We start from the raw sequence: 27310 nt of genomic DNA, 5'->3' as shown, positions 1-27310 counted from the left end.
CAGGAGAATGTTTATAATATTTTACTTATGCATTTGATGAGAGATATAGATGATTGATAGATAGATAGATAGATAGATAGATAGATAGATGGATAGATAGATAGATAGATGGATAGATAGCAGGGCAGGGAGCGGCCTGCTGTTCTCTGGCTGCCGGTGGTGCTGGGGCCTGAGCCTGACCATTCCGCTTCCCTCCCCAGGGCTCGAGAAATTCTGTGCCCGTTGCTGCATTTAAAGGGGAGAACTGGGGTGTGGAAAGTGGTACGACAGGTGCAGAGTGTCTGTGAGCATGAGGCCCCGGGTTCAACCCAGAGAGAGCTGGGAGGCAGCACAGGGGTCTGCAAAAGACTCTCCTGCCTGCGGCTCCGAGATCCCAGGTTCAATCCCCAGCACCACTGTCAGCAGGGCTCTGGGGAAAAGAAAGGAAGAAAGAAACCAGCCAGTGGCACATCTGTCTGAGCGCACACATTACAGTGCGGAAGGACCCAGGTTCAAGCCCCCAGTCCCCACCTGCAGGGGGGAACCTTCATGAGCAATGAAGCAGGTCTGCAGGTGTCTCTGTCTCTCTCCCTCTCCACTCCCCTCTCCATTTCTCTCTGTCCTGTCAAATGAAAAATAAAAAAGCCACCAGGAACAGTGCATTTGCAGTGCCAGCACTAAGCCCCAGCGATAATCCTGGAGGCAAAAGAAAAAAAGAAAACACTCTCCACCTGCCTGAGGCTCTGAGATCCCAGGTATAATAATAATTATTACTATATTATTATTATTATTATTATTATTATTATTATTATTATTACTATTCTGCAAACAGACTCTCCTGCCTGAGGCTCTGAGCTCCCAAGTTCAATCCCCAGCACCACCATCAGCCAGAGCTCAGCAGGGCAATGGTATCTTTTTCTCTCTGATTAAAATAAAGGAAGTAGGGAGTCAGGTAGTAGCACAGCAAGTTAAGCGCAAGGACCAGTATAAGGATCCTGGTTCAAGCCCCTGTCTCCCCACCAGTAGGGGAGTCACTTCACAGGCGGTGAAGCAGCTCTGCAGGTGTGTCTGTCTTTCTCTCCCCCTCTCTGTCTTCCCCTCCTCTCTCCATTTCTCTCTGTCCTATCCAACAACGACGACATCAATAATAACTACAACAATAATAAAAAAATTTTAAAAAACAGTTCAGAGTCAGAGAGAGCAGGATGGTTCTGCAAACAGCCTCTCCTGCCTGAGGCTCTGAAGCCCCAGGTTCCATCCCCAGCACCAGCAGTAGCCAGAGCTCAGCAGGGCTCTGGTTTAAATAAATGAATTAATTAAATGAAAATACAAGACACTACAACAGACAGCATGGCATGCACTGCGAAGACCCCCCTGCCCCCTTCCCCGCACCTGTGAAGCCGGGCTCACACACACAGTCGTAGCGGTCCAGCCCGTCCCTACAGGAGCCAAAGGCACAGGGGTTGCTGGCACAGTCGTCAATGTCCACCTCACAGTTGATACCTGAGGTGAGGGGGACCGGGGTGAGCCAGGCCACCACCTGTGTGTCCGGCCAGGCCCTCCCCTACCTGGGTGTGTATTACCATGCGCAAGGCCCGGGGTTCGAGCCCCCGGTCCCCACCTGCAAGGGGGAAGCGTCACGAGCGGTGGAGCAGGGCTGCAGGTGTCTCTCTGTCTCTCTCCCTCTCTATCTCCCCCCTTCCCTCTTGATTTCTGGCTGTCTCTATCCAATCAAATAAAGTTTTAGAAGTAGAGATAGATGAGCATAGAAGCAGCCTGTGTCCGTGGGCTTGGGAGAAGCCCTGCAGTTTCCAGCGGAGGGAATGGGGGCAGTGGACTTAGACCTCTGTGATCTCACCAGTTTGGAAATCAATATTCAGTCAGTAATAAAAAATAAATTAAACATTTCCAGGACCGTGCAGTGGCGCACCTGGTTAAGCACACACACACACACACACACACGGTATGAAGTGTAAGGACCCGTCTCTCCATGAGTGGGGAAGCAGGGCTGCAGGTGTCTCTCTATCTCTCTCCCTCTCTATCTCTCCCTCCTCTCTCAATTTATCTCTGTCTCTATCCAGTAAAATGAGGAAAATGGCTGCCAGGAGCAGTGGACTCGTAGTGCCAGCATCAAGCCCCAGCAATAACCCTTAAAGGAAAAATAATAATAATAATTTCTCCTGTGGGGGAGATAGCATCATGGCTATGTAAAGAGACTCTCATGCCTGAGGCTTCAAAGTCCCAGGTTCAATCCCCCATACCACCATAAACCAAAGCTGAGCTGGGCTCTGGTAAAATAATAATAATAATAATAATAATAATAATTAATTAATTAAAAATAAAATGGGGAACCGGGTGGTGGCACACCCGGTTGAGTGCACACGTTACAGTGCACAAGGACCCGGGTTCAAGCTCCCGGTCCCCACCTGCCAAGGGAAGCTTCACGAGTGCTGAAGCAGAGCTGCAGGTGTCTCTCTGTCTCTCTCCCTCTCCATCACCCCCTGTCCCTCTCAATTTCTGGCTGTCTTAATCCAATAGATAAACAAAGATCATTTTTGAAAATGTTTTAAAAGCTTCCAGAGACTTTTTTTTTAACATTTGTTTATTCCCTTTTGTTGCCCTTGTTGTTTTATTGTTATAGTTATTGTTGTTGTTGTTATTGATGTTGTTGTTGGATAGGACTGAGAGAAATGGAGAGAGGAGGGGAAGACAGAGAGGGGGAGAGAAAGACAGACACCTGCAGACCTGCTTCACCGCCTGGGAAGTGACTCCCCTGCAGGTGGGGAGCCGGGGGCTCGAACCGGGATCCTGACGCCGGTCCTTGCACTTTGCGCCACATGCGCTTATTAACCTGCTGCGCTACCGCCCGACTCCCTGTTTTTGAAAATTTTTAAACAAATAAGTAATGAAAATAAAATCATTTCTCCCCCCCCCCCCAGGAGTCTGGACTAAAAATTGTTGATGGGGAACAGAAGGTGGGAGCTCTGGCTTCTGTCATTGCTTCTACTCCGCTGGACCTGGGTGGCGGCAGGTGGATCCACGTCCCCAGGAGTCTCCCCAGGAGTCTCGGGTCTTACCTGAGGTGCCCGGAGGGCATCGGCACAGGTACCTGTCCACCAGGTCCAGGCACTTCCCGCCGTGCTGGCAGGGCTGGCTGCGACACTCGTCCACCTGGCTCTCGCAGCGGACACCTGTGTAGCCGGGCGCGCAGGTGCAGGAGAAGCTGGCGATGCCATCCACGCAGTGCCCGTGGTGGCAGGGGTCCGGGGAGCAGTCGTCCACGTTGTGCTCGCAGAAGGCACCATCGAACCCTGCGAGTGGGGCGGGGCCCGGGTGGAGGGGCGTCCCAGACAGCCCCTTCTTCTTTTTTTTTTTTTTACATTTATTGATTGATTTTCCATTTTGTTACCCTTGGTTTTTATTGTTGTAGTTATTATTGTTGTTATTGTTGGATAGGACAGAGAGACATGGAGAGAGGAGGGGAAGACAGAGAGGGGGAGAGAAAGACAGACACCTGCAGACCTGCTTCACCGCCTGGGAAGCGACTCCCCTGCAGGTGGGGAGCCGGGGGCTCGAACCGGGATCCTCATGCCGGTCCTTGCGCTTTGTGCCACGTGTGCTCAACCTGCTGCGCTACCGCCCAACTCCCCCTGGCAGCCCCTTCTACCCCCTTCCCAGACAGCTCCGCAGCTCCTGGACCCTGGGCTCCTCTCCCCTGCACCCCTGCACCCCTGCGCACACCCACCCACCCACGAACCCCTTGGCCCACCTGGTCGGGGAGGGGAGTCCCATCACCCCAGGATCCACCCTCAGGAGACAGGTGCAAGCCCGATCGCGCCCCTAGCTGCGACCCCCAGGACTCAGCCTGGCCCCCACTGCTCCCCAGTGAAGCCCCACTCCCAGCCAACCAAAACCCCCCCACCTAATCTTTTCTGTTTAATATTTTTAAAGTTATTTTATTTTATTTATTACTGAATAGCGACAGAAACTGAGAGGGGAGGAGGCGATAGAGAGAGACAGAGAGACACCTGCAGACCCGCTTCACCACCCTTGAAGCTTTCCCCCTGCAGGTGGGGACCGGGGGCTTGAACCCGTGTCTTTGCACACTGTAATGTGTGCTCTTAAACAGGTGTGCCATTCTTTTAAATATTTTATTTATTTTATTTGAATGAGAGAGAAAGAGAAATACAGAGAATATATAGAGAAAGGCACACCGAGAGCCCAGAGCCCGGCTGAGCTCTGGCTGATGGTGGAGCTGGGGATGGAACCTGGGACCTCAAAGATGCAGGCAGGAGAGTATCTTTGCAGAACCATTGTGCTACCACCCCAGTCCAAATATATATTTTTTAAGCTTTTAAATATTTTACTTATTGAATTTTAATGAGAGAGAAGACCTGCTCAACTCTGACTAATGGTGGTGCCGGGGATGGAACCTGGGACCTCAGAGCCTCAAGCAGGAGTTGTTTGTTTTTTGCATAACCATTATGCTGTGTTCCCCAACCGCCCCAGCAAAGAGAAAGATGGAGAGGAAGAGAGACACTTGCAGCCCTGCCCCCCACCCCTGAAGGTGGAGACCAGGGACTTGAACCCGCGTCTTCACACATGCTAATATGTGCGCTCCTGCCGGTGCGCGGCCAGCTGGCCCTCAAGCCCCTCCCTCCCAATCTTGACATTCGCAGCCTGACTTTAGAAATCTCATCCCGGGCCGGGTGGTGGCGCTCCTGGTTGAGCACATGTTACAGTGCCCAAGGAGCCAGGTTTGAGCCCCTGGTCCCCACCTGCAGGGGGAAAGTTTCACAAGTGGTGAAGCAGGGCTGCAGGTGTCTCCCTGTCTCTCTCCCTCTCTATCACCCCCTTCCCTCTTAACTTCTGACTGTCTCTATCCAAGAAATAGAGATAAAAGAAAGAGAGAGAGAGAGGGAGGGAGGGAGGAAGGGAGGAAGGGAGGAAGGGAGGAAGGAAGAAAGAAAGAAAGAAGGAAGGAAGGAAGGAAGGAAGGAAGGAAGGAAGGAAGGAAGAAAGAAAGAAAGAAAGAAAGAAAGAAAGAAAGAAAGAAAGAAAGAAAGAAAGAAAGAAAGGAAGGCATCTCATTCCAGGAGTCGGGCGGAAGCTCAGTGGGTTAAGCGCACGTGGCGCAAAGCATGGGGACCGGCGTAAGGATCCCAGTTCAACTCCCCCCGGCTCCCCACCTGCAGGGGAGTCGCTTCCCAGGCGGTGAAGCAGGTCTGCAGGTGTCTGTCTGTCTCTCCCCCTCTCTGTCTTCCCCTCCTCTCTCCATGTCTCTCTGTCCTAGCCAACAGCAATGACAACAATAACAACAATAATAACTACGACAAGAAAACAACGAAGGCCACAAAAGGGAACAAATGCATAACTATTAAAAAGAAATCTCACCCCACCTCCTGGGATTGGAAATGGGGGCGCACAGATGCTGCCTGGCCACACCGCCTCCCACCCTCCCGCTCACCCAGGTGGGTTCTGTTCCTCCCCAGGACGGGTTGGGGGCGTGGTCCTGGCGGCTGAAGCCCCGCCCAGGCCCGACTATTGGCCCCTCCCATTATAGGCCCCGCCCACCTGTTGGCCCCGCCCCCGGCCCCAGCCCCAGGCTCACCCTCACTGCAGCGACACTCGTAGCCATCGGGCTGGTCCACGCACTCGGCCCCGTTTCTGCAGGGGGTGCTGGCGCACTCGTCCACGTCCAGCTGACACATGGCCCCACTGAAACCTGGGGTGGGGAGACCCAGACAGGGTCAGGGACCCCCACACACACCGGCCCCTCACCAGCTGGGTTTTTTTGGGGGCGGGAGGAGAGGGGTTTAGGGGGAGAAGGGGCCAGGGGCTAGGCAGCAAGTTGCTAGCACAGTGCATCTGCAGAAGGGCTCTTCCGCCTGGGGCTCTGGGGTCCCAGGTTCAGTCCCCAGCACCACCATGAGCCAGAGCTCAGCAGGGCTCTGGGGAAGATAAATAATAATAATAATAATAATGCCGAGGAGACAGCACAATGATTCTGCAAAAAGACTCTCCTGCCTGAGGCTCTGGGGTCCCAGGTTCAGTCGCCAGCACCACCAGCAGCCAGAGCTCAGTGGGGCTGGGGAAGATAAGCAATTGGGGCCTGGGCAGTGGCGCACACACATTACCCCCTCCCCGGATCCCACCTGTCCCCACCTGGGAGGGGGGAAGAACTTCACTCGCCATGGAGCAGAGCTACAAGTATCTGTCTCTCTCTTTATCCTCCATCTCCCCTTCTCAAATTCTCTGTCTCTATCAATAAAAGAAACAGAAATAAGGGAAGAAAGGGGTCGGGCGGTAGTGCAGCGGGTTAAGCGCAGGTGGCACAAAGCCCAAGGACCAGGTTAAGGATCCCGGTTCGAGCCCCCGGCTCCCCACCTGCAGGGGAGTCGCTTCCCAGGCGGTGAAGCAGGTCTGCAGGTGTCTGTCTTTCTCTCCCCCTCTCTGTCTTCCCCTCCTCTCTCCATTTCTCTCTGTCCTAGCCAACAAGGAACAACATCAACAATGGTAATAATAATGACAACGATAACAACAACGGTAAAGAACAAGGGCAACAAAAGAGAATAAATAAATATTTTTTAAAAAAAGAATACCAGATGCAATATTTAAAAAAAAACAAGGGCAACAAAAGGGAAAATAAATAAATAATAGTAAAAAGGAAAAGAAATGGCCTCCAGGAGTAGTGGACTCGTAGTGCTGGTACCGAGCCCCAGAGATAACCCTGGTGGCCACACAAAAATAAAATCAAATAACTAACTAAGGAATGAATGAGCTGTAACGTGTGTCCTACCAGAAGAGCCGTCCGTCAGCATCAGCTCTTAGGCTCCCGTCCCGCCCCCGCCACCGGGGAGCCCGCCTCTCCCGGGCACCTCACCTGCAGGGCAGGTGCAGGTGAAGCCATTGACCCTGTCCTTACAGATTCCGCCGTTGACACAGGGGCTGCTCTGACACTCGTCCATGTCCACCTCACAGAAGGTGCCCGTGAAGCCTGGGGCCATGAGAAGGGGGGGAGGTCAGTCTGGACTCGACAGGCAGGGGTGCCCAACCCCCAAAGGCCTCGAGATTGAGAAAGGAGTGAGAATTGTCCCACAATCCGCTTCCTCCCACCTCCCACCCCTGGAAGTCTCTGCCTAGCATCCGGCTTCGTGAACGACCCCTTCACAGCCCCCCAAGGCCCACGTGGGGGCGGAGGGACCCCCGCAGAGCCCCTTCTCCAGTCTCCTGACTCCACTGGACCATAACCTCTCAGATCCGCCCGTGCCCCGCACACACTCACGCCGTTCCACCTGCAGGCTCCCTCCCTCCTTCCCAGGGACACGGCCTCAGCCCTGGCTGCAGACCCCTCCACCCCCAGGTGCCAGCCCCACCCCTATCAAGGATGCACCCCGCTTGCAGGCTCCGCTCCCAGATGCAGAAGTTCACAAGCCCCTCCCATGGAAGCAGGCTCCACCCCCAAAGTAAGGACACGCCCCCAGGACATGCCCCGCCCACACCCCAGGGTCCACCTACATGTCCACCCAGCAGCGCAGGCCCCTCCCCCAGACACAGGCTCCACCCCCAGGCCGGACCCCACCTCCAGTGAAGGCTCCAGCACAGGCCTCACCCCCAAGCACATGCCCCAGCTCAGACCCCTTCCTAGTCCAGACCCCTGCCCCCAGAGGAAGGCTCCAGCCCCACGTGAAGTCCCTACCCAACTAGGACTCACCCCACTAAAGTCCCGCCCACAACCCAGGCCACGCCTGCACTAGGCTCCACCCACCCTGAGCCCCGCCCTCGTAAGACCCTTCCTAGGAAGGCCCCGCCCACCCAGACCCCACCCACAGAAGAAGCCCCGCCCACATCTCAGGACTCGCCCCAGTCTAGGCTCCACCCACCTAAGCCCCACCCTATCTCAGTCTCCGCTGACACAGGCCCCACCCCAAACAAAATTCCACCCACTCAAGCCTCAACCGGAGCCCAGGCTTCACCCACCCAGGCACTGGCCCACCCAAAGCTCAGGCTCCGCCTACAGCCCGGGCCCCGCCCCACCTTGGCCCTACCCACGGTTCAGACTCCGCCCACTGCCCACACCCCCCCAGTATCGGCCCACATTCATGGCCCTGGCCCACATTTCAGGCCCTGCCCATATCCCAAGCCCCATCCGGCCCAGGCCCCGCCCCATGTAGGCCCAACAACCCATGGTGCAGGCTCCACCCACTGCCCACATCCAAGCCCCATCCACATATAGAGCCCCGCCCACACAGAGCCCCGCCCACACCAAGAGCCCCGCCCACAGCCAGAGCCACGCCCACAGCAAGCGCCCCGCCCACAGACCGGGCCCCGCCCAGCGCACCTGCCATGCAGATGCAAGTGAACTGGCCGATGCGGTCCAGGCAGGTGGCCTGGTTGCGGCAGGGCCCCGACAGACACTCGTTGACATCCGTCTCGCAGCGCGGCCCGGTGTAGCCGCGGCCACACTGGCACAGGAAGGAGCCCTGGGTGTTGACGCAGCGGCCCAGGTGCTCGCAGGGGTTGGCACCTAGGAACAGGGAGACCGGGCTGGGCGCGGGCGGGCGGGGCGCAGGGTGGCCGGGTGCCCACGCCCCCGCCCCGGGCCCCGCCGCACCGAGGGAGCACTCGTCCACGTCCTGGTCGCACGCCCCGCCCGCGAAGCCCGGCGGACAGGTGCAGATGGCCCGGCCGTTCACGGGGTTGGTGTCGCAGATGGCATCCTCGTGGCAAGGGTTGCTGACGCAGGCGTCGTCCAAGTGGCACAGAAGGCCTGCGGAGGGGGTCAGGGGTCACTGCAAGAGACTCTCGGGCCTCTGCTTCGGAGGCCCCGGGTTCAGTCCCCAGCACCACCATCATCTCTGGGTAATAGCAATAGCAAGTAATAGTAATAGCAATCGCAAGTCATAATCAATAATAGTAACAGCAGTAGTAACAGCAAGCACTAGCAATAGCAGTGGCAAGTAATAGTAATAATAACTAGTAGCAATAGTAATAGCAAGTAGTAGTAATAGAGATACTCATAGCAATAGTAATAGTAACAAGGCAGGGTGACAGCACCATGGTTCTGCAAAAAGACTCTTTTGCCTGAGGCTCTGAGGCCCCAGGTTCAATCCTCAGTACCGTCACCAACCAGAGCTCAGCAGGGCTCTGGGGAAATAATAATAATAATAATGGTTCTGCAAACAGACTCTCTGCTTGAGGCTCTGAGGCCCCGGGTACAATCCCTAGCACCACCAGCAGCCAAAGCTCAGCAGAGCTCTGGGGAAAATAATAATAATAATAATAATATAAATACAGCACAGTGGTTCTGCAAAAGATTCTCCTGCCTAAGGCTCTGAGGTCCCAGGTTCAATCCCCAGCACCACCATCAGCCAGAGCTGGACAGAGCCCTTCTCTCTGTCTCTCCCTCTCTCTGTCTCTCTCTCGTTAAAATTAAATCAAGGGAGTCGGGTGGTAGCACAGCGGGTTAAGCACACGTGGCACAAAGCGCAAGGACCAGCATAAGGATCCCGGTTCGAGCCCCCGGCTCCCCACCCGCAGGGGAGTCGCTTCACAGGCGGTGAAGCAGGTCTGCAGGTGTTTGTCTTTCTCTCCCCCTTCTCTGTCTTCCCCTCCTCTCTCCATTTCTCTCTGTCCTATCCAACAATGACGACATCAATAACAACAATAAAAAACAACAAAGGTAACAAAAGGGAAAATAAATAAATAAATAAATAAATAAATAAATATTAGATCAAGTCCAGCCCTGGAACCCCAAAGCTTGCACCCTGGACAGCTCCATCCCTTCCCCTCACCCCTGCCCGCCCCCCACCGCCAGCCAGCCCTCCCGGCTCCCGCCCAGGGCCCTCACCGGTCTTGCCCATGGGGCAGGCGCAGTAGAAGGAGGCCACGCGGTCGTGGCAGGTGGCCCCGTGGAAGCAGACGGCCGTGGCACAGTCATCGATGTTGTGACCGCAGCTCTCGCCCGTCCAGCCATTGACGCACACACAGCTGTGGCCGCCCAGCGTGTTGAAGCAGGTCCCCCCGTTGTGGCAAGCGTTGGGCTGCAGCTGGCACTCATCCACGTCCTCCGTGCAGAACTGGCCTGCGGGGGGAGCGGACGCAGGGCCCGGGCTCCAGCCTTCTCCCCCCAACCCGTTCACCCGGCCGCCTGGCCCCAAGGCACCAGGGGAGGCTCACCCGTCCACTCTGGGGGACACTGGCAGTTGTAGGTGTTCACGCCGTCCACGCACGTCCCCCCGTTGACACACTGGTGGCTGGGGCAGTCGTCCACGTTCACCTCGCAGTGAGGACCCTCGAAGCCTGCGGAGGAGGGGGTGGCCAGGGTTGCGGGAGCTGGGGTGGGTCCGGTCGGGGAGGGGTCGAGACAGGGGGCCAGGATGCTGGGCAGTCAGGGGGGTTGAGGCAGAAGGGTTGGGGTAGGGGGCTATGGGGTTCAAGGCGGGGGTCTTGGGGCAGTCGAGGGTCAGGAGGGGCTGGGACAGGGGCAGTGGGTGGTCAAGAGGGGCAGCTGGGCCTCGGTCAGGGTGGGGTGCAGGGGTGCGTCAGGGCCAGCGGGGGCCCGTCTCCCACACCCCGTCCTCACCGGGCAGACAGGCGCAGTCAGAGGCAGCGTCGACCCCTGGGCGGCAGGTACCCCCGTTGAGGCAGGGGGAGGGGGCGCAGGGGGGCCGGGGACTGGCGCACAGCGGCCCCCCGAAGCCGGCAGGGCAGAGGCAGCGGAAGGAGCCGGGTGTGTTGAGGCAGGTGGCCCCTTGCAGGCAGGGCCCCCCGGCCCGGCACTCGTCCACATCTGCCCGGCAGGTGCGGCCCTGGTAGCCGGCCGGGCAGCTGCACAGGAAGCGGCCGTCGGGGGCGGCAGAGCAGCGGGCTCGGTGGGCGCAGGGTGAGCTCAGGCAGGGGTCCGGCTGTGAGCAGTCAGCACCTGGGGGAGGGGGGGCAAGATGGGCTGGGGCCAGCCAGGGTCATCTGGGGTCAACAGGGGTCAGCTAGGGGTGATCAGGATTGGCTGGGGTCAGCTAGGCTCATCCAGGGGCGGCCAAGGTCATTGGGGTCAACCAGGGTCACCTGGAGTCAACAGAGGTCAGCTAGGGGCAGCCAGGGGCAGCTGAGGCTAACTAACTGGGGTCAGCCAGGGTCACCTGGGGTCAACAAGGGTCAGCTAGGGGCGGCCGGGGTTGGTTGAGGTCATCCAGGGCCAGCCAGGGTCGACCAGGGTGAGCTAAGGTCAGCAAGGTCACCTGGGGTCAGCTGGGGTAGCGAGGGCACGGGGAGCAAGGAGGGGCAAACGGGGTCGTCCTCCGCTGACTGGGGTCCTCCCCCCTTTACCTCGGAAGCCGCGGGGGCAACGGCAGGAGAAGCGGGCAGCACCCCCCAGCACGGAGCTCTGGCAAATGGCGCGCCCGACACAGGGGCCCGAGTGGCAGGGGTCCTCCAGCTGGCAGCGCTCACCCACCCAGCCTGGGGGGCACCTGCAGGAGAGACAGACCCCTGTGGGACACACACACACACATACACACACACACACACACACACACCAGGCACAAAGACCCGGGTTCAAGCCCCCAGTCCCCACCTGCAGGGGGGAAGCTTCACGAGCGGTGAAAACAGGGCTGCAGGTGTCTCCCTCTGTCCCTCTCCCTCTCTCAATTCCTCTGTCTCTTATTCAGTAATAAATAAACAAATACTAATCAATATCTCCCCAAAGCAGGCATGGAACACATCAGCAGGGCTGAGGAGACAGCACAACGATTCTGCAAAGAGAATCTCCTGCTTGAAGCTCTGAGGTCCTAGGTTCAAGTCCCTGTACCACCATCAGCCAGAGCTGTGCAGGACTCTGAGTAGTGTGTGTGTGTGTGTGTGTGTGTGTGTGTGTGTGTGTGTGTCTGTCTGTCTACATTTTTCTCTATGTATCTCACTCATTAAAATAAAACATCTATTTTCTTAAATTCACAATGTGTAACAGCCCAAACCTGGAAGCAACCCAGGTTGTCCAACCACAAGTAGTGGCTGAGCAAGTTGTGGTCTAGATACACCACGGAATACTACTCAGCTGTGAAGAAGGATGAGGTCACCTTCTGCACCTCGTCTTGAATGAAGCTCGAAGGAATCCTGGGAAGTGAGATCAGCCAGAAAGAGAAGGGTGAATCTGGACTGATCTCACTCACAGACAGAAGTGGAGAAATCAGAACAGAAGGAGAAACGCCAAGCAGAATGCGGACTGGGTTTGGTGTCCTGCACCAAAGCAAAGGACTGTGGGGGTGGAGATGGGGGCTTGAATTCAGGTCCTGGTGCTGATGTTGGAGGAGGACCCGAGCTGGGGGGGAGAGGGTTTTGCAGAAAACTGAGCAATTTTACAGATGGACCAGCAATAGTATTTGCTATAAGCCATCAATCCCCTTCATAAAATTTAAAAGAAAAAAGGGGAGCCGGGCAGTAGCACAGCGGGTTAAGCGCAGGTGGCACAAAGCACAAGGACCTGCAGAAGGATCCCGGTTCGAGCCCCCGGCTCCCCACCTGCAGGGGAGTCGCTTCCCAGGCGGTGAAGCAGGTCTGCAGGTGTCTGTCTTTCTCTCCCCCTCTGTCTTCCCCTCCTCTCTCCGTTTCTCTCTGTCCTAACCGACAACAACAATAATAAAACAACAAGGGCAACAAAAGGAAATTAATTAACTAATTCGTTAAAAAAAAGGGGGGGAAAGCAAGGGCAACAAAAGGGAAAATAAATAAATAGATATAAAAATTTTAAAAAGACCCTCTCCCCCCTCCAAAAAAAAAAAGTTCCTGGCTGGGGTGGGGCGCGGCTCAGAGCTAACGGGGGTACATTTCCGGGGTTGGATCCCTGAATCCCTGAATGTTTGGGGTGTGGCTGGGTGAGAAAGGTGAGCTCATCCAGGTTGTCCCACCTGGGTTTCTGCTGGGAGCTGGGACAGGCCAAGGTGGGAGCGACCCAGGGATAGGAGGAGAGGAGAGTGCAAGGGAAGGTGACAGGCCCAGACCAGCTGGGGGCTGGAGGGCAGATTGGACAGACTTTCTTTCACGCTGCCAAGACAAGATTCTGTTGTTTCTGTTAGTTCTTTTCTCTTTGATTTATTTATTTTTTATTTATCCCTTGTTGTTTTATTATTGTTGTATTTATTATTATTCTTGTTATCGATGTCGTCATTGTTAGATAGGACAGAGAGACATGGAGAGAGGAGGGGAAGACAGAGAGGGGGAGAGAAAGACAGACACCTGCAGACCTGCTTCACCGCCTGGGAAGCGACTCCCCTGCGGGTGGGGAGCCGGGGGCTCGAACCGGGATCCTTGTGCTTTGCGCCACGTACGCTTAACCCGCTGTGTTACCGCCTGACTCCCTCCTTCAATCGCTTTTTGGTGTGTGGGGGTGGGGGGAGAACGTGGGCACCCAGGTTAGAGGACCGTAGCCTCCTCCCCACCCCCAGGCCTCGCCATTGAGAGAGAGGAAGGGGGGGCAGAGCGGTGCTTGGAGAGCCCCCCAGCCCAGGGCCAGGCTTCTGGTGCTGCCACCCCTACCCCACCCTTGGCCCCCGTCCCAGGGCTCGGCCTCCTCAGTCCTCAGGGGGTGCTGACTCAGTGACTGTCACCCACACACACCCAAACAGGCCTGGGCAGGCAGGCAGGGGTGCGGGGTGCTGGGCGACTCAGGGCTGGAGCAGGTAGCCCCGGTCGACTCCCCCAGGACACACCTCCAGACCCCCCCCACAAGGTGCGCCCTGCCCCCTACCCCAAGTCATCTTTGTATTTTTTAATTATCTTTATTTATTGGATAGAAAACACCAGAAATGGAGAGGGAAGGAGATGAGACAGAGAGACCCCTGCAGCCCTGCTTCACCACTCGCAAAGCTTTTCCCCTGCAGGTGGGGACCAGGGATTCGAACCCGGGTCCTTTCACACTGTAACATGTCGCTCAACCAGGTGCGCCACCACCCAGCCCTATAAGTAATATATATATATATATTTTATTTTCATTTATTTATTTATTCCTTTGTTGCCCTTGTTGTTTTATGGTTGTAGTTATTGTTGTTGATATTGATGTCGTTGTTGTTGGCTAGGACAGAGAGAAATGGAGAGAGGAGGGGAAGACAGAGAGGGGGAGAGAAAGACAGACACCTGCAGACCTGCTTCACTGCCTGGGAAGCGACTCCCCTGCAGGTGGGGAGCCGGGGGCTCGAACCGGGATCCTTCTGCCGGTCCTTGTGCTTTGCGCCACCTGCGCTTAACCCGCTGCGCTACCGCCCGACTCCCTTGTTGCCCTTGTTTTATTGTTGTTGTTATTGATGTCGTCGTTGTTGGATAGGACAGAGAGACATGGAGAGAGGAGGGGAAGACAGAGAGGGGGAGAGAAAGACAGACACCTGCAGACCTGCTTCACCGCCTGGGAAGCGACTCCCCTGCAGGCGGGGAGCCGGGGGCTCGAACCGGGATCCTCAGGCCGGCTGCACGACTGCCCGACTGTGCCAAGTAATCTTTCTAAGATCCCCTCCACCTCCCCTTTACAAGGGGTCGCCAAAGGGCGCCTTCCTGAAGCCCCGCCTCCAAAGCCCCCCCAACAGGTCCCCACAAGGACCCCTATTCACAGTCCCCCAAAATAGCCCCTCAAAAGGGACCTTTTCCAAGGCTCCACAGTGCCCTCTTCCCTGCACCCCCTGCCCACCACCTCCTTGCCCCCACCCTGCGCCCCTGTCCCACTCACCCCTCCCCATGCACTCTCCTCGTCCCCACCCTGTGCCCCTCCCAGGACCCTCCCTGTCCATTCCCTTACCCACTCCCCCCATGCACCCCTCCCTGCTTCCTATCCTGTCTTGCCTACACTGTGCACCCCTTCCCACACCCTCCCCCATGCACCCCTCCCTGCAACCCCCACCTTGTGCCCCAAAATCCCTCTCCTGCATGCACCCCTCCCCGTGCCCCCTCCGCATACACCCCTCCGCATACACCCATCCGCCTGCACCCCTCCGCATGCACCCCTCCGCATACACCCCTCCGCCTGCACCCCTCCGCATGCACCCCTCCGCCTGCACCCTTCCGCATGCACCCCTCCGCATGCACCCCTCCGCCTGCACCCCTCCGCCTGCACCCTTCCGCATGCACCCCTCCGCATACACCCCTCGCATGGACCCCTCCGCATGGACCCCTCCGCATACACCCCCCTGCCTGCACCCCTCAGCATACACCCCTCTGCATACACCCCTCCGCATACACCCCTCCACATGGACCCCTCCGCATGCACCCCTCAGCGTGCACCCCTCCGCATATACCCCTCCGCCTGCACCCCTCCGTATGCACCCCTCCGCATGCACCCCTCCGCATACACCCCTCCGCCTGCACCCCTCCGCCTGCACCCCTCCGCACGCACCCCTCCGCGTACACCCCTCCGCGTGCACCCCTCCCCGCGCCCCCAGCCCCTCCCCTCCCCTCCCTGCCTCCCGGCGGGTTCCCACGCTCCGCGCCCGCCGACCGGTCAGGCCGGTTCCAGCCCCCGCCCCGCCCCGCCCCTCCCCTCCCCTGCACTTTGGGCGACAGCGACGCGGGAGGGGCGGGGGCGTGGGGTGCGGGGGGCGACGGGACTCGGAGACGCGGCCAGGGGGTGGGGGTGAGGGGTGAGGGGCTGCGGGGGCCCCGACACTGGGGGACGCGGAGTCGTGGGGGGGGGCGGGGGCTCCGATCCAGCGGGTCCGGTTCCGGGCGCCGCGCGCGCCGGTGATTCACCTGTTGGGGGGCGGGGCCGCCGCGGGCGCATCCACCTGTCTGCGCCCAGGTGCGCGGTGCCCTCCGCGGTGTCCCACCTCCACGCCGCCGCCCGCCCGCAGGGCCAGGGGAGCCGCTGCGCCCCACCCCGCACAGGGCCCCGCAGCCAGGTGAGCCCGCACCCCGTCAGGTGAAGCCCCCACACCTACCTGTCCCCACCCAGGGCACCCCCATCAGTCAGGTGAGCCCGCACCCCGTCAGGTGAAGCCCCCACAACTGTCCCCACCCAGGGCACCGCTATCAGCCAGGTGAGCCCACAACCCGTCAGGTGAAGCCCCCACACCTGTTCCCACCCAGGGACCCCGCCATCAACCAGGTGAGCCCACACCCCATCAGGTGAAGCCCCCCACAACTGTCCCCACCCAGGGCACCACCATCAGCCAGGTGAGCCCGCACCCAGTCAGGTGAAGCCCCCACAACCCACACGCACACCCCAGGCACCCAATCAGGCGAAGCCCCACCAAACACCCGCGTCAGGTGAACCCCCGACACACACACACGTCCAGGGTTCAGCTCAGCCAGGTGAAGCCCCCCACATCGCCATGCCCCACCCAGGGTCCCGCTTGTTCACCCGCCAAGGTGGGTGCAAGGTGCAGGGGTGCTGACTCCCTAGGGCATGTCCCCAGCAGACCCCGCGGTCCCCCAGACACGCGTGTAGCCAGTGTGACGGAAACTGAACCTCGGCTACCGGTCCCACCACCTGACAGCAGCAGGAAGGCGGCCAGGGAGGGCTCAGCAGCGGAGCACAGGACTTGCACGGGCCACACGCACTGCACAGGGCCTGGCACTGCACAGGGCCGTGCTGAGCGGCACCCTGGTATCTCTCAGGAAGCTGAAGCTGGGGAGACAGCAGGAGGGTTCTGGCCACAGACTCTCCCGCCTGAGGCTCTGAGGTCCCAGGTTCAGGCCCCAGCACTGCCACCAGCCAGAGCTCAGCAGGGCTCTGGGCTCTGTCTCCCTCTCATTAAAATAAAATGCTTAAAAACATAAGAAAGTGCAGCGGGTTAAGCGCATGTGGCGCAAAGCGCAAGGACCGACGTTAAGGATCCCGGTTCGAGCCCCTGGCTCCCCACCTGCAGAGGAGTCGCTTCACAGGAAGCAGGTGAAGCAGGTCTGCAGGTGTCTGTCTTTCTCTCCCCCTCTCTGTCTTCCCCTCCTCTCTCCATGTCTCTCTGTCCTATCCAACAATGACGACATCAATAACAACAATAACTACAACAATAAAACAAGGGCAACAAAAGGAAATATATATATATATATATATATATTGAAAAAGAAACATAAGAAAGAGGGAGTCGGGCGGTAGCGCAGCGGGTTAAGCGCAGGTGGCGCAAAGCGCAAGGACCGGCGTCAGGATCCCGGTTCGAGCCCCCGGCTCCCCACCTGCAGGGGAGTCACTTCCCAGGCGGTGAAGCAGGTCTGCAGGTGTCTGTCTTTCTCTCCTCCTCTCTGTCTTCCCCTCCTCTCTCCATGTCTCTCTGTCCTAGCCAACAACAATAACATCAATAACAACAATGATGAACAACAAGGGTAACAAAATGGGAAAAAAAGGTCTCCAGGGGCAGTGGATTCGTAGTGCAGACACCGAGCCCCGGCAATAACCCTGGAGGCAAAAAAGAAAAAAAAGACTCTCCTGCCTGAGACTCTAAGGTCCTGGGTTCAACCCCCAGTGCCACCACTAGCCAGCTAGAGCTCAGCAGGACTCAGGGCTCTCTCATTAAAATAATACATATATTATTCAGCAACGAGAGAGAGAGAGAGAGAGAGAGAGAGAGAGAGGAGCAAAGCATCACTTTGGTGTACGCAATGGTGAGACTCCAATCTGGGACTTCTTGCCTGCAAGTCCTGCACTCTAGACACTGCACCGCATCCCAGGCCTCAAGGTGAATACTTTCTCAAGGTCAGGGTTTATTTCTTTATTTTTGCCTCCAGGGTGATCGCTGGGGCTCAGTGCCAGCACTAGGAATCCTCTCCTGGGGGCCACTGTTTCCATTTTATTGGACAGGACAAGAGCGAAATGGAGAGAGAGGAGGAGAGTCAGAGAGGGAAAGAGACCTGCTTCACCGCTCTCGAAGCTTCCCCCCACCCCCGCAGGTGGGGAGCCGGGGACTCGAACCGGGAGCCTTGCATGGGTCCTTGAGCTTAGTACTGTGTGTGTTTAACATGGAGCACGACTGCGTGGCCCCCTTCTTTCTTTCTTGAGAGAGAGGGAGACCAGAGCGCCTTTACAGCAGACGCCATGCTGGGGGTGGAACCTGGGGCCGCAGGCCTGCAAGGCCCCCACTGTCAGGTGAGCTACCTGCCTGGCCCGAGACCATGCACCTTCATCCTTCATTATTTTTTAATGTTTTTTTTCCCTTTTGTTGCCCTTGTTGTTTTTCTGTTGTAGTTATTATTGTTGTTATCGATGTCATCATTGATGGCTAGGACAGAGAGAAATGGAGAGAGGAGGGGAAGACAGAGAGGGAGAGAGAAAGACAGACACCTGCAGACCTGCTTCACCACCTGGGGAGCGACTCCCCTGCAGGTGGGGAGCAGGGGCTCGAACCAACCAGATACACCAAGATTTATGTTTCTTATTTCATGAGAGACACAAAGACAGGCCAAGAGTCTCACTCTGGTACCAGCAATGACAGGTGGGGCTCAAACCCAGGACCTCATGTTCATAAGCCCACAGCGCTACCTACTGCACTACCTCGCAGGCCGCCAGAAGCCTTGTTTGTGGAGTTGGTCGTGCTCTGTGCTGGGTTCTTGCACTGTCACCACTAACCCAGGAAGGGGAGAGAGGGCGAGAACGAGAGAGAGACAGAGAGAGAGAGAGAGACCTACCTGGCTGAGCGCACATGTTACAGTGCGCAAAGACCGGGGTTCGAGCCCCTGGTCCCCACCAGCAGGGGGAAAGCTTTGTGAGTGGTGAATCAGGGCGGCGGGTGTCTCTCTGTCTCTCTCCCTCTCTATCTCCCCCTCCCCTCTCGATTTCTGGCTCAAGATAATACAAAAAAGTTAAATAAATAAAAGAATATGGGAGTCGGGCGGTAGTGCAGCGGGTTAAGCGCAGGTGGTGCAAAGCGCAAGGACCGGCATGAGGATCCCGGTTCAAACCCCCGGCTCCCCACCTGCAGGGGAGTCGCTTCCCAGGCGGTGAAGCAGGTCTGCAGGTGTCTATCTTTCTCTCCCCCTCTCTGTCTTCCCCTCCTCTCTCCATTTCTCTCTGTCCGATCCAACAACGACAACATCAATAACAGCAACTACAACAACAATTTAAAAAAAGGCAACAAAAGGGAAAATAAATATATATTTTAATATATATATATATATCAGGAATTCACCCAGCCTGCCTTGGCCCAGAGCCCTTGCCTGCCCCGTGTCCCCATCTCCCCTCCCCGTCTGTCCCCCTGTTCCTCTGTCCCTCTGTCCTCTCTCCGCTGAATTCCTGAGTTCCTCTCCGTGGCTTGGAGCCAGGGCCCAGCAGCCTGATTGCCGGGGCCCAGAGAGGGGAAGTGAGTAACCCCTGGTCACGCAGCAGCGGGAGGGTGAGGGGGGCTGCCTGCCAGCTTTCTGGGTCCCTCCCATGGCTCCCTCTGGACAGCTGAGGATGCAGAGGGGGGACCCCAAAGATGCCAGGAGGATAGAGCTTGTGGTAGGATTGGGGGCATCACGGAGCAGAGAGGGAGAGACAGACAGCCCCCCCCTGCCCCCAACCCCGGTCCGCCACCCTCCAGCCCCCTCAGCCTCCTCCTCCCTCCTCCTGCACGAAGGGCCCAAGGGCGGCTGGGAGGGCCACTCACAAGCAGGCCATGTCGCCAGAGCGCAGCTGGGTGCACCGGCCTCCGTTGGCACAGGCATTTCCATCCAGGCAGGGGGCGGCTGTGGGGGGGGGGGACAAGCAGGTCGTTGGAGGCAGAGGTCAAACAGAACCCTCGTCCTCCTCTCCTCCTCCCCTTCCTCCTCCCTCTTCCTCTTCCTCTTCTTCTCCTTCTTTCTCTTCTCCCCCCCCTCAGAAACAGCTGCAAGCTTGGGGGGGTGTCTCCGTGGCACAGGGAGCGCCCCCCAGTCCCAGTTCCCACGCCCCCCCACCGCCACCCCGGGTCCAGCTGTTGGGGCCGCAGCTGTTCCTGCCAGCTTGAACCCTGGGAACCACAAGCACGGGCAGGGGGAGGAGGAGAAGGATGCCAGATGTGGGGGCTCAGGAAAAGAGGGGGGTCCCTGCTGAGGTCCAGGAAGAAAATGGTGTGAAATCCAGGCCCCCCCCCCCAAGATTCAGGGGCAGAGCGGGGCATGGGTGGGTGTGTGTGTCACAGAGATGTTCTGGCATCTATCCAAATAAATAAATAAGTATATACTTTGAAAAAAAAAAAGAAAGAAAAGAAAAGAAAAGCAGAGGCCGGGATAGAGAACTATCATGGTTCTGTAAAAAAAAAACAAAAAAAACTCCCATGCCTGTGGCTTCCGAGTCCCAGGTTCAATCCCCAGCACCACCATCAGCCAGAACTGAGCAGGGCTCTGGTTTAAAACAAACAGGCAGTGGTTAAGTGCACACAGTACAGGGTGCGAGGACCTGGGTTCGAGCCCCCGACCCCCACCTGCTTTACAAGTGGTGAAGCAGGGCTGCAGGTGTCTCTCTGTCTGTCTGTCTTTCTCTGTCTCCACCTTCCCTCTCCATTTCTGTCTCTACCCAATAATAAATAAATAAAAACATCATATATATATTTCCCCCCTAACATCAGAGAGAAAACCAGGACCCAGGAACCTGGCACACTGACTGACTTTCAGGCCAGAAGCTCCAGGGTCCCAGGTTCAGTCCCCAGCAGGACATAGGCCAGAGCTGAACAGTACTCTAATCTCTCTCTCTCTCTACCCCACTCCCTCCTCCCCTCCCTCTCTCTCATAAAACAATAATAAGGTCTTTTTAATATTTCACTTTAAAAAAACATTTAATTTATTTTATTTTATATATATAATTTTTTAAATTATCTTTATTTATTGGATAGAGACAGCCAGAAATCAAGAGGGAGGGATAGAGAGGGAGAGAGACAGAGGGTGATAGAGAGGGATAGACAGATAGAGGCTGATAGAGAGGGAGAGAGACAGAGAGACACCTGCAGTCCTGCTTCACCACTCATAAAGCTTTCCCCTTGCAGGTGGGGACCGGGGGCTCGAACCCGGGTCCTTGCACATTGTAATACATGCGTTCAACTAGGTGCGCCACCACCCGACCCATAATTTATTTTATTTTAATGAGAGAGATACAGAGAGAAAAACACAAGAGAAAAACTCCAGAGTCCTGCTGAGCTCTGGCTGATGGTGGTGCTGGGGCCTGAACCGGGGACCTCAGAGCCTCAGGCAGGAGAGTCTGTTTGCAGAACCCCTGTGCTGTCTCCCCAGCCCTGATATTTTACTTTTTTTAATGAGAGAGAGACAGAGATAGCGAGAAAGTACAGAGAGAGAGGAAGCTCGGAGCCCTGCTGAGCTCTGGCTGATGGTGGTGCTGGGGATTGAACCTGCGCACAGAACCATCCAGCTGTCTCCCTGGACCCTGAGGACGGGGGAGAAGGAGCCACTACAACCCCGTGGCTTATATGATGCTGCCGGATATTTAACTCAGGACTGTCCTGTTTACTTTGACTTATTTTTAAAGATTGCCTTCCTGGAGGGGACGGGTGGGCAGGGGTGGGTGGGGACACCAGAGCTCCACTCTGACACTGGGGACCGAATTCAAGAACTCACTCTTGGCAGGAGCTCTCTAACCACTGCACCACCCCCCAAGCCAATTTTTTGTTTTTTTAAGAGGAAATCAGGAGGCTGGGAAATAGCATCCTGTTAGTGCCCTGGATGGTCCCGCCGGAGGCTCTGAGGTCCCAGGTTCAGTCCCCAGCACCCCCATCAGCCAGAGCTCAGCAGGACTCTGGGGAAAATACTAGCAATGGTAATAATATTATTATTCTACAAACAGACTCTCCTGCCTGAGACTCTGAGGTCTCGAGTTCAATCCCCAGCACCAGCAGCAGCCAGAGCTGAGCAGGACTCATGGCTATCATTCAATAATAATAATAATAATAATAATAGCCTTTTTTTAAGAAAAAAAAGAGGAAACTGGACACCAGAGGTCACAGAGAGGAGAGGAGGTCAGAGACAGAGAGAGAGAGATGAAGGGTCAAACACAGGACCTCCTTGCTTCAAACCCTGGGTTCGATCCCTGGCATGATAGACACCAGAGTGATACCTCCCTCTAAATAAAATGAAACAAAAATAAAAATGCTTTTTAAGGGAGTTGGGCTGTAGCACAGCGGCTTAAACGCATGTGGCACAAAGCACAAGGACCGGCATAAGGATCCAGGTTCGAGCCCCCGGCTCCCCATCTGCAGGGGAGTCGCTTCACAGGCGGTGAAGCAGGTCTGCAGGTGTCTGTCTGTCTCTCCCCCTCTCTGTCTCCCCCTCCTCTCTCCATTTCTCTCTGTCCTGTCCAACAACAGTGACAACAACAACAACTACTACAACAGTAAAACAACAAGGGCAACAAAAAGGGAATAAATAAATAAATATTTTTTAAAAAATGAAAGAAAGAGGGGCTTCGGTGGTGGCGCACCTGGTTGAGCGTGTGTATTACAACTCGCAATGTCCCGGGTTCAAGTCCCTGGCCCCCACCTGCAGGGGGAAAGCTTTACAAGGGGTGAAGCAGGGCTGCAGGTGTCTGTCTGTCTCTCTATCTCGCTATCACCCCCTCCCTCTTGATTTCTGTCTGTCTCTATTCAATAAATAAAGATAATAGGAAATGTAAAAAAAAAAATTTTTTTTTTAAAAGAAAGAACTGCGTGCGTGGTGGGGGGGGGGGTGATGGAGAGCTGGTGGTGAGATTTAAGAGGCTGCGACCCTTGGTGGGTGGCTGGGTGGCTGGGTGGGTGGGGGCAGGCGGGCACCCAGCCTGGGACCAGGCCACCCATGTTGTGAGCCCCTGGGGTGCAGCAGGAAGGGGGTGTCCTGGGTCTGCGCCCCTCAGCGTCCTCCAGACAGGCCTGTGCACCCCAGGGTGCGGGGGAGCCAGTTGGGGAGCCCACCCCGCACCCATCAGCCCCTCCCCATGCAAGAGATGGGGGTAGGGGGCAAGAGGGGGGCTGCCCCCTGCATGGCTGCCCAGCCTGGACTTGCACCCCTCCTCTTTATCCGGCCTGGCCTGGGGTTTTCTTTTCTTTTTTTTTTCTTTCTTTCTTTTTTTGGGGGTGTGTGTGTGGCTTTGTGTGGCTCAGGAGAGAGCGCGGGGCAGCGGGGGGAGGGGGCGTCCAGACCGCCTGGCCATTGTCCCGCGCAGGGGGAGGGGAGGGGCGCAGGGGGGAGAGGGGAGGGGGTCCCCGGGCCACCAGGAGAAGGGGGGAAGAGGGGTCCTGGAGCAGCACATGTGCGACCCCCACCCTCCCTGGAAGCCCGCCCCAGCAGTGGATGACATGGGGGAGACAGGGGGCGCGGGGAGAGGGGGGTCTCCCAGTTTGCAGGGGGGAGGGGAGGGGGTTTGGAGTCTGGGTTGGGGGGTGTGTGTGTGGAGGAGGAACCCCGGGACTCCGGCTCCGGCTCCGGCTCCGGGTCTTGGCTCACCCCGGGCCTGGGAAGTTTCTCTGGGACTCAGAAGCTCTTGCAACTTTGCGCCCCCTCCCCCAGCACCCCTGCCCCCGCCCCCCTGCCCGCACTGGGGGTGGGGGCTCTGTGTGCCAGGGGGTCCTTGGCTTAAAGGAAAAAAAAAAAAGTCGGGGGACTGTCGGGGTGTCCACGGTGCCTTATCTCAGAGCACCCCCCTCTAAAAAAATAAGAAAAAGAACCCCCAGATTTGAGGTGGGGGCACCCAGGTCCCAGCCACCCCGCCCCCAGGTTCCCGGCACTCCGCAAAGTCACAGCCCCTGGAACCCCGGACCTCCCTGGGGTTCATTCATCCGCACCCCGACCCCTGGGTGCTCTCCCAGAGCTTCTGGGTCCTCCCCGCACCCCCACTCCCGCACCCCCACTTTGCCCTGGACAGCAGCGCAGCCCCGGGAACCCCCTCCCCCACACACACCCCCTGTCTGCACCCCCAGTTCTCCGCTGCGGCTCCTCCCAGCCCTGCCCGTCCAGCTTCAGGGGTGCTGGCACTCGGTACCCCCTTCTCAGCCCACCCCCACCCACCCCTCCCCGCCAGGACAGGGGCCCCCTCACCTGCAGCCTCGGGCCCTGCCAGCAGATGCAGCAGATGCAGCAGGTGCAGCAGCAGCAGGGCACCCCAGGGCCCCATGGCCCCCGGCCCGCACCCCGCGCCCTGCAGCACCCTGCACCCAGCACCCAGCACCCCGCGCCCCGCTCGGGCGCTCCCAGCAGCAGAGCCCCGACTCCGCCGGCAGCCCCGCCCGCCAGCCCGCCCGGCCCCGCCCCGTCCCGCCCGGCCGTGGGCTCCCGCCCCTGGGCCCTGCAGCCTGGACCCCACGACCAAGGGCCCTGGAGGGACACCCCAGACGTGGCCCCCTGCACAGATGCAGGAGCCCCCCAACACTGACACTCCCACTCACACACACACACACACACACACACACACACACACACACACACACACACACACACACACACACGAGTTTCTTCATGGGAACTTAGAGAAAGAGGCAGTAAGTCCCCAGACTGGGTACATACAGAGACAGAGACAGAGAGACAGAGTCATAGAACTTAGGAAAAAGTGACTGTAAGTCCCCAGACTGGGTACAGAGAGAGAGAGAGACCGAGAGAGATTCATAGGAACTTTGAAAAAGAGACTTAAAAAGGGGAAAGAAAAAAAAGAAAAGAAAAGAAAAAGAGATTATAAGTCCCCAGACTGAGTACACACACACTCACAGATTCTTTCTTCTTCTTCTTTTTTTTTTTTTTTTTGCCTCCAGGGGCTCAGAGCCAGCGCTAGGAACCCACTCCTCCTGTGGCCATTTTTTTCCATTTTATTGGACAGGACAGAGAGAAATGGAGAGAGGAGGGGGAGACAGACAGGGGGAGAGAAAGACAGACACCTGCAGACCTGCTTCACCGCCTGGGAAGCGACTCCCCTGCAGGTGGGGAGCCGGGGGCTCGAACCGGGATCCTTCTGCCGGTCCCTGCGCTTTGCGCCACGTGTGCTTAACCCGCTGTGCTACCGCCTGCCCCCCCCAGCACCCCCCCACACACACACAGAGTTTCTTCATGGGGATTTAGAAAAAGAGACTGAATTAGACCCAAATTAGGTAGACACACTCACACACACACACACACACACACACACTCACACACACACACACACACACTCACACACACACACACACACACACACAGACACACTCACACACACACACACAGAGACACACACACTCACACACACACTCACACTCACACACACAGACACACACACACTCACACACTCACACACACACAGACACACACACTCACACACACTCACACACACACACACTCACACACACACACTCACACACACACACTCACACACACACACTTACACAGACACACACTCACAGTCACACACAGACACACACACACACTTACACAGACACACACACTCACACTCACACACAGACACTCACACACACACTCACACACACACACTCACACACACACTCACACACACACAGACACACTCACACACACACACACTCACACACACTCACACACACAGACACACACACACACACAGAGACACACACACTCACACACACACTCACACTCACACACACAGACACACACACACACACACTCACACACACACACAGACACACACACTCACACACACACACACTCACACACACTCACAGACACACACACACTCACACACACACACTCACACACACACACACTCACACACACACACACACTTACACAGACACACACTCACAGTCACACACAGACACACACACACACACACTTACACAGACACACACACTCACACTCACACACAGACACTCACACACACACACACACAAACACACACACACTTTCTTCTTGGGGAACTGACAACCAAAGACAGTGTAAGTCCCCCAACTTGGTCCTGAGCTTTTGAGGGAATTTTCAGAATCCAGACAGGCCAGGTGGGTAGGCGTGAGACCTGGGGCATGACAGACAGACAGACAGACACATATCTGCCAATCAGGCAGGAAAGCAACCCCACTTTCTTTCTCTTTGCTGTGCTATGCAGAACCTCCAAAATCCAAGCCAACCCCAGACAGTCCTGCCACCCAGACCGCCTTTTTTTTTTCCTTTCCTTTTATTTATTTGTTGTCTGTTTGTGAAAGAGAGACGCAGAGTGGAGTCTCTCTGCCACATGCGGTGCTGGGGACCAAGGCCGGGGCCTGATGCCTGAGAGTCCAATAAGGGAGAGAGACTGGGAGACCCCTGCAGCCCTGCCCTACCATGCATGAAGCTTCACCCCTGCAGGTGGGGACCAGGGGCTTGAACCTGGGTCCTTGTACAGATCCTTGCGCTTAGTACTATGTGAGCTTAACCGGATGCACCACTGCCTGGGCCCCCATCTCTCTCCCTTTCTGTCTCTTCCTTCCCTCCCGATTTCTGTCTCTATCCAAAAACAAATTCTTTCTTTAAAAAAAGGGGGAGTCGGGCAGTAGCGCAGCGGGTTAAGCGCACGTGGCACAAAGCGCAAGGACCGGCGTAAGGATCCCGGTTCAAGCCCCTGGCTCCCCACCTGCAGGGGAGTCGCTTCCCAGGCGGTGAAGCAGGTCTGCAGGTGTCTGTCTTTCTCTCCCCCTCTCTGTCTTCCCCTCCTCTCTCCATTTCTCTCTGTCCTATCCAACAACGACGACAGCAGCAATGATAACAATAATAATAAACAACAACAAGGGCAACAAAATGGGAAAAATGGCCTCCAGGAGCAGTATATTCGTAGTGCAGGCACTGAGCCTCAGCGATAACCCTGGAGACAAAAGAGTGAAAGGAAGAGGGGGAGAGGGAATAAGTGGAGGAGGAGGTGGCCTCTGGCCTGAGACCCCTGGTTGCAGGTGGAGCAGCATGTGGTGTGAGGGGCCCTATCTAGAAGCCCCTCCTCCCGCACACCCCTCTCCTCCTGACGCCCCCGGGACCCCCACCCGGTGTGCCCACTGGGCAGGAGGGTGAGGCCGGCTCCAGGCTGGTGGCTGCTCTGGGCAGGGTGGCGGGGACAGTGACTGACTGACCGTTCCCATGACCTTGCGGTGGGCGGCCGCCCGTGGCCTTGGCCTGGGGACGGCATTTCTCCACCATGACTGTAGTCTCCGGGGACCCGCGGCCTGGGGCCAGGCCAGAACCTGAGAACATTCTCAGGGCTTCCTCAGCCTGGGCCACGAGCTGGGGAGACAGAGCCAGGCCCGCTACGGAGGAACTTCTTAAAAAAAAAAAAAGATTCTGTGAACCGGATGGTGGCACACACACAGTTGACTGCACACGTCACAGTGCGCAAGGACCCGGGTTCCAGCCCCCGGTCCCCACCTGCATGGGGGAGGCTTCACGAGTGGTAGAGCAGGGCTGCAGGGTCTCTCTGTCTCTCTCCCTCTTTCCCAACTCTTTCCAATAGTAAATAAATACATAAAGA

The 27310-nt window shown here is 57.0% G+C and overlaps 1 protein-coding gene across 1 annotated transcript in view; it reads right to left on the bottom strand.

Annotated features, from left to right (window-relative positions):
• NOTCH3 (notch receptor 3) overlaps positions 1-24082 on the bottom strand; it is a 57165-nt gene extending 33083 nt beyond the window's left edge. The window contains exons 1-12 of the mRNA XM_060182431.1: positions 23923-24082; positions 19533-19611; positions 11308-11450; positions 10565-10903; positions 10159-10281; positions 9830-10063; positions 8594-8749; positions 8321-8506; positions 6863-6976; positions 5591-5704; positions 3057-3290; positions 1372-1482 (exon numbers count right to left, since the gene is read on the bottom strand). Of these exons, the coding sequence (XP_060038414.1) occupies positions 1372-1482; positions 3057-3290; positions 5591-5704; positions 6863-6976; positions 8321-8506; positions 8594-8749; positions 9830-10063; positions 10159-10281; positions 10565-10903; positions 11308-11450; positions 19533-19611; positions 23923-23998 (1909 nt within the window). The 5' untranslated portion in view covers positions 23999-24082. The remainder of the gene's footprint in view (positions 1-1371; positions 1483-3056; positions 3291-5590; positions 5705-6862; positions 6977-8320; positions 8507-8593; positions 8750-9829; positions 10064-10158; positions 10282-10564; positions 10904-11307; positions 11451-19532; positions 19612-23922) is intronic.
• Positions 24083-27310: the final 3228 nt, after the last annotated feature.

This window comes from Erinaceus europaeus, chromosome 23, assembly GCF_950295315.1.
Source record: "Erinaceus europaeus chromosome 23, mEriEur2.1, whole genome shotgun sequence".
Lineage (NCBI taxonomy): Eukaryota > Metazoa > Chordata > Mammalia > Eulipotyphla > Erinaceidae > Erinaceus > Erinaceus europaeus.
The sequence above is the reverse complement of the archived record's forward strand: the minus strand, read 5'-3'. Positions and strand labels throughout refer to the sequence as shown.